General features: G+C 48.0%; 1 protein-coding gene across 1 annotated transcript in view; it reads left to right on the forward strand.

Moving 5' to 3' along the window:
- The window catches only part of fndc3ba (fibronectin type III domain containing 3Ba), a 36,077-nt gene that overhangs the window by 816 nt on the left and 27,761 nt on the right, over positions 1-7,500 (forward strand). Inside the window, exons 2-4 of the mRNA XM_034563544.1 lie at positions 52-283; positions 408-579; positions 819-949. Of these exons, the coding sequence (XP_034419435.1) occupies positions 52-283; positions 408-579; positions 819-949 (535 nt within the window). The remainder of the gene's footprint in view (positions 1-51; positions 284-407; positions 580-818; positions 950-7,500) is intronic.

A 7,500-nucleotide genomic window follows, 5' to 3' on the forward strand; every position in this document is an offset into this window, starting at 1 on the left:
TAACCTGCTTCCACTCACCTTTCCTTTCCTTTTCTTCTTTTTCTCACACAGGTGCTGGAGGATAACACGGGGGTCCGCCGGGTGGTGGTGACGCCCCAGTCTCCCGAGTGCTACCCTCCCTCCTACTCTCCGGCCCTCTCCCCCACACACCACCTGCCCCCTTACCTGGCTCACCCTCACTTCATCCCCAACTCTCACTCTTTCTACCCCCCTGTCAGCCCCGGGGAGCTGCCCCCCCACCAGTACTACCAGCACCACCTGCCCACCATGTACGGCGATCCAGGTAAAAAAAGAAGAAGAAAAAAATAATCGGGGGACATTTATGTGGAATCAAAATCTCAATTATTAATCCAAATCCAAAATTTAAAAAAAAGATATGTATTCTCTTCTTTCATCTCCTCCTTCAGAAATCATCCCAGTTTATGGGATGTCTAACTACATCGGCAGAGAGGAGACGTACAGTAAGCCACAGCCCAAAAAGATAAAGGAACAGAGGCAACTGGAGCGACAGAACCGGCTCAACTCCCCTCCCTCCACCCTCTACAAGGGCAGCCTGGGGCCGGCCCACAACGGATACAGGTGACCTGCTGCTGCCGGGCTGTTTGCTTCTACACCTTAATGATTAATTGATTGATCAATAACTCACTTATTGAGTTGGCTCCGATCAGACCATTAAGTCAATACTATATAGAGTCAAAACTGTCACTGGTCCCAAACATGGATGGTGTATATTTTTTATATATATGTGTATTTTTATATATCTAAATATATATATATTGATTAATTAAATGCTGTTGTAACTCTTATTTGTGATGCAGCAACAAATCACACGCCCCATCGCTCGGGTCAGTGGGGTCAGGGGGCGGACTCTGCAGTCCGGGAGGGAAGAAGCCGGAGAGACGACTCCGCAGCAGTCCACGAAACAGTGAACCAGAGACACACACACAAGGTAGGACACACACACACACACACACACACACACACACACACACACACACACACACACACCCCTCCCTCCCTCCCTCTGCAATCAGGATGAAACAGATAAACGCACCTATTCGTTCCTCTCTTTTTCTCTCACTCCTTCTTTTTTTTTCTCACGGAAAGTCACCCAAAAAAAAAAAATGAATGGATGTATGTATGCAGCCTCATTGAGGCGAAGGGAGGAGGGAGGGGAGGGGAGGGGAGGGCAGTACGAGAGGTTGTCTGGGTAACCACATAGCTGAACCCGTCCCTGAGCGCTATCGTTTTACCCGCTACAATACCGGCCTTGTTGGTGAGGGCTCAGCCACAGGGAGGAGGGGGGGTAGGGGGGGGGGCACATACCTGCAGAGTCCTGCTTGAGATGAAGGAAACCTTTTGAGCTCCGAGATACACACACACACACACACACACACACGCACATATTGTGGTACTGTTCCTTCTTTAATGACATGTCTTTTAACACCTCAGATGAATGTCTGAGTTATTGAAAAGAGCAGAAGATCTCATTTATGCACACACACGCACGCACGCACGCACACACACACACACACACACACACACACACACACAGAGAGGATTGTCTGCGGAGGTAACGACAGAAAAACGTAACTTCATCTACTCCCTCACTGTATCTGTCGAACTCTTCTTTAGACTTACCCCCCCCCCCCACCTTCCACCTCACGACTCCTTTCAGAACAACGTCCTTGTTCTGTGATAATCCACTGAATATGATCTTGGTTGTCATGGAAACATTTTCCCCCCCCCCCCCCCAGAAAGTAGTTTCCTTTGAAATCTATTCACTGAAATGTTAAACCGCCAGTTGATTTAATGAAGTCGTTATACAATCGGTTGTCAGTCGAATCAATTAATTAATCCTAAGGAGAGCTAAAAGCCATTAATAACATTCTCTGTATTTTTTTGGTTACGTAATACTTTTTCCATTCCATTTTTAATCACAGTAAAATTAGGATGTTTGCTTAAAAAAATAAAAAAAGTAAAAAAAAAAAATGTAATTGACAAATGAATTGATGATGAAAATAATGATTGGTTGCAGCCCCCGCTGTTCACCTCGAGGGGTAATGAGGATGCAAAAATCATTCTGGAATTAATTGCGTCGAGGTGGAGGCCGAATAAAAAAATATTATTAATGACTCTGCACCAATAGATGAGAAGATGTGTTTACTCAAACATCAAGCGCACACACAGGAGCATGCTGTCGGTTTTGGTCTGCCAGGGTCTCACTACTGGACTGGAGATCGGGCTGAGTCAGCTAAACGTAAACCGCACGCACACACAAACACACACGCACGCACGTGCACAAACACCCCCGTGACTGGGCTTCCTGTAAAACAATCAAGAGTACGAGGGTCCAGAGAATTGGCGGGAGGTCGGGGCGCACACACACACACACACACAGACAGAGAGAGAGAGAGAGAGAGAGAGAGAGAGAGAGAGAGAGAGAGAGAGAGAGAGAGAGAGAGAGAGAGAGAGAGAGAGAGAGAGAGAGAGAGAGAGAGAGAGAGAGAGAGAGAGAGAGAGAGAGAGAGAGAGAGAGAGAGAGAGAGAGAGAGAGAGAGAGAGAGAGAGAGAGAGAGAGAGAGAGAGAGAGAGAGAGAGAGAGAGAGAGAGAGAGAGAGAGAGAGAGAGAGAGAGAGAGAGAGATGTAGGATTCGAAGGACAGATGAGAGAGAGAGAAAGAGAGAGGGGAGAGAGAGAGTTTGTAAAGAGGAAAAAAAAAAACATCAACCAGAATTCCTACATCACAGGAAATGGAGAGACAGCGAGTTAAAGAGCAAACATTCCGACAACGTTGCTGCTTAGCCCGACGCATCCAACCCGGAATACCACACACACACACACACACACACACTCAGTCGCCCATGCTTTTGCCCTTAATGCCCTTGCTCAGTGTGTGTGTGTGTGGCTGTTGCCCCCTGTGCCAGTGAGGCTGCCTTGGCGAGCGCTGTGTCCATTCCCCAGTAAAGAGAGCTCTGCAGGCCCCTTTTCTTTCCTCGGAGCTGAGCAGAAACAGATGTGGGCCCCCGTCCCCTCTGTTCCTCCATCTTGGCTCTGCATCATCATCATCATCATCATCATCATCATCACCACAACCACCGTCCGTCTTCGGTTCGAGTCTCGTAGGCGTTCCCTGAAAGTTCATTATCAGTTGCGCAATCCTTCTTAGTGAGGGGAAACATTTTTTCCCGGATCTTCAATATTGACACAAAGACATTTACTAAAGTGTTTTTTCTTCGTCGCCAAACACAATGAACACTCCTATACAATTTTTATTTTTAAAGTCTTTTTCTTCTGGCATATTTCTCCTCCAAAATACAGATTCTCCAGATTTTTGTCAATTTTAATATCCATGTTGTAAAATACCAAAACTACAACACCAACCAATTTACGAGAGGAGCCGTGAGATGATATCCATCCATCCGCCTTTCGCTAACATTAGCTACAATACAACTTTATTTGATTGTTTGTGAACTGAACATTAATTTTCTCGTGGAATAATATGCTATTTCTAATTTTTTATCGAAAGCTCAGGTGACTATTTACAATACATTTTAGTTAGTGCAAATCCATAACTGTATATTAAAATAATGTGCTATTTTAACGGCAAGCTCCTCATGCGAGTTACTGCAGTAACGGGACTGGAAATGTGGGAAATGAGTGTGTCGTACACACTCCCTCCCCGCCCCCTTTCGCTTACTGGACTGTTTTGATGTGGATCGCCATGGTGATAATCTCCCCCCCCCCCCCCGCAACAAACCCCTTCCCACAAACCCAAATACGGCCATGTTCGTAGGGCAAGATGGAGGGCGAAGACTATAGAAGAGGGGACTGAAAGAAGAAGATAAGACAAGGAAGTGGGACAGAAATTGGGGGGGATGGAAGAGTCCAAAAGGGGGGGTGGGTGGGGGGGGTGTACAGAAAACAGAGCGAGAACAAGGGATGGCTTCACCAGCAGAGGAATGTCTTTCCCGCTGATATCATGTAACAGGACTAGTGGGATTAGAAGGGGAGGTTGTTCTCGCCAATCACAATGAGTCCGCCAGACGTTACCCCGTCCCACACACACGCACACATACACATACACACACACACACACACACCGACCGCTCTGTATTAACCAGAACTTGGTTACATAATATTTTAAGTCTGCTTCAGTGGGGTAAAAGTCTGATTTAAAGCGATTATTTGAAGTGGGGGTTGTATACGGTGATTTAAACCGTAGTCTGTGTCTTGCCTCAGCTACCTCCACCTTTACCCGTGTGGTGGCTGGGTACGGCATAAAGGTGGTGCACGACTTCACACGGTCTGTCTGTCTGTCTGTCTGCCTATCTGTCTGTCTGTCTGCCTGTCTGCCTATCTGTCTGTCTGTCTGTCTGTCTGTCTGTCTGCCTGTCTGCCTATCTGTCTGTCTGCCTGCCTGCCTGCCTGTCTGTCTGTCTGCCTATCTGTCTGTCTGTCTTGTACTCTGTCTGTCTGTCAGTCTGCCTGTATGTCTGTCTGTCTGCCTGCCTGTCTGTCTGTCTGCCTATCTGTCTGTCTGTCTTGTACTCTGTCAGTCTGCCTGTATGTCTGTCTGCCTGCCTGTCTGTCTGTCTGTCTTGTACTCTGTCTGCCTGTATGTCTGTCTGCCTGCCTGCCTGCCTGTCTGTCTTGTACTCTGTCTGCCTATCTGTCTGCTTATCTGTCTGTCTGTCTGTCTGTCTGCCAGTCTGCAGTCTGCAGTCACTCTCTTCAAGACTTTCTTTTCTTTTAGTTGGGCAGAGCAGGGTCGAATGGGGTCAGGGTTCTGAGAAACTCATCCCCCATAATCCCTTGCTGCCTGGCCAGGTCGCTACGCTGTACGCAGCACGTACACACACGTACACACACATGCATATTATACATGCGCGCACACATTCATACTCTTCTTGGGGAAAAAAAAAAAGCGGGGAGCGTTTTTTTTTTTTTTTTGTCGCTCGACAGTCGAGGCGCTCGTCTCTCTCCGTTTGGAGGGAGAGAGAGAGGCTGCAGTGGACAAGGTCTCTCTGTCTCTCGGCCTGTGTTTACATGCACACGTGGAACCCAGTTATTGGGAGGAGGGAGGAATCGTTTCAAGGCGGGGGTCGTGGGGGGAGGGGTTCACGTGTTCGCGCCGAGACTTATTTATTTTAGTTTCAGGTCGAGTTTGACTTTGGCTTTTCATTACTTTGGACGCGATGGTTGCCGTAGAAACGCTGCCCGCGGTCCTCCTCGCGCACCGCAACGTCGCAGGAAACCGTCGGCCAACTGTTGGGTTTCTCCTGCAGAAACCAACGCTTCTCATCACATCCAATACATCAGCTCATAGGCGATGATGACCGCGGCTCTTCTTTGCATCTCTTTCCGTCAAGAGATTTGAATATGAACTTGAGATATATTTACATCCTCTGGCTGTATATGCGCTCTCTCGCTCTCTCTCTCTCTCTCTCTCTCTCTCTCTCTCTCTCTCTCTCTCTCTCACACACATTCTTGAGCTACTATTCAGCTTTTCTGTTCCAGTCTGTCATCCGCTTCTCTCCGTCTCTAATCCCCTTTATAAACGATCAGCGCCCTGGCCATGAGAACCGGACCTTCACCATGACAACCACAATCTCAGGCATGTCCCAACAAGTGTGTGCGTGTGTGTGTGTGTGTGCCAGCTGTTGATCAGATGGAATGCTCACTATGCTGCAGCAGATGATAATAGTGTGGAATCCAAGGTCTGTGTCCCGCTCTACCTCAATCTTTCCTTCTGCCTCTTCTCCCTCCTTCTCGACTCCTTCCTTTGCTATCTGTCCTTCCTCTCATCTCTCTCTCTCCCTCTCTCTCTCTCTCTCTCTCTCTCTCTCTCTCTCTCTCTCTCTCTCTCTCCGCCTCCCTCCCTCTCCCTTTCCTTCAACCCAAGTGTCCGTTGCTTTGCTTCGTTCTCCCTGATTAGAGGCTTCTGAAGATGAGTATGATATCTCATTTTGTTCCTTTTACAGTGACATACACACTAACACACTCACTCACACACACACACACACACACACACAGCTCAGTGTGTGGGTGTGTGTGTGTTGAGTGGGGGCTGAATGAGTGCCACATTTTTCACATTTTTCTCTCCAGGCCTTAAAGGTCTTTTTTTTGTCCCGGTGCAGACAGACCTCAGGCCGTCATGCAGGAGGAATGCGGCCTCCTCTTTCTCGAAGTGGCTCAGTTTTTTACTGTGGCTCTATTTTCAAGTGAGGCCACTTGTTGGGTGTGTGTGTGTGTGTGTGACGCATTAAAAATAAATAAATAAAAGATTGTTGGAAATAGAGGAATGAGAGAGCGCAGGAAGGAGGTAAGACGGATAGAAACGTACGGTAGTATTCATGTGAAGGTGCACTTTCAAAGGATCCAATAGAGAGATGAAGCCCCTCCCCTTCCGGTGTCTCCCATGGGACCTCGTTTTCGGAAGTCAAGAACGCCGCAGATGAATTTAATACTTCTGAGAAAACACTATTTATTTTTAATATTTCTTCAGAATAGTGGTTCTCACTTCACAGCTTCATTACACCGACAAAAGAAGTGAAAAGTGTATTTTGGTGCGTTTGATTAAATCCGGCCTCTGTCTGAAGGCAGCGCTGTAGCTATACCGCTACATACGTTGAGATCTACTCTGCGCCTACTGATGATGTCACAAACGTTTGCGTAATCCTCGCCTCACATCCTCCTAAACCCTCTCTCCTTTCATCCCTCCCTTTCTCCTCCTCTCTGTTGATCCCTGGCTCGCTCTTTGTCTCTCAATTTCCTTGCGTTTTTGCACCTAATCTCTTACCCAAACTCCTCTCTCTCTCTCTTTCTCTCTCTCTCTCTCACAACGTGCAGTCTGTCCTTCAGTGTCTCTCTCTCACAACGTGCAGTCTGTCCTTCAGTGTCTCTCTCTCTCCGTGCAGTCTGTCCTTCAGTGTCTCTCTCTCTCTCTCTCCGTGCACTCTGTCCTTCAGTGTCTCTCTCTCTCTCTCTCTCTCCGTGCACTCTGTCCTTCAGTGTCTCTCTCTCTCTGTGTGCAGTTTGTCCTTCAGTGTCTCTCTCTCTCCGTGCACTCTGTCCTTCAGTGTCTCTCTCTCTCTGTGTGCAGTCTGTCCTTCAGTGTCTCTCTCTCTCTCTGTGCAGGCTGTCCTTCAGTGTCTCTCTCTCTCTCTGTGTGTGCAGTCTGTCCTTCAGTGTCTCTCTCTCTCTGTGTGCAGTCTGTCCTTCAGTGTCTCTCTCTCTATCTCTGTGCAGTCTGTCCTTCAGTGTCTCTCTCTCTCTCTGTGCAGTCTGTCCTTCAGTGTCTCTCTCTCTCTCTGTGTGTGCAGTCTGTCCTTCAGTGTCTCTCTCTCTCTCTGTGCAGTCTGTCTTTCAGTGTCTCTCTCTCTTCCTCTAAATCCTTCGCCCGTCTGTTTTTGTCTCGGCCTGCTGTGCTCCCCCCCTCCCTCATTCCTCTTCTTTTCCTGCTGCTCCGTTGCGCTCCCTCGCTCCGTCTGGCTGTCC

This window comes from Cyclopterus lumpus, chromosome 22 (assembly GCF_009769545.1).
Source record: "Cyclopterus lumpus isolate fCycLum1 chromosome 22, fCycLum1.pri, whole genome shotgun sequence".
Classification (NCBI taxonomy): domain Eukaryota; kingdom Metazoa; phylum Chordata; class Actinopteri; order Perciformes; family Cyclopteridae; genus Cyclopterus; species Cyclopterus lumpus.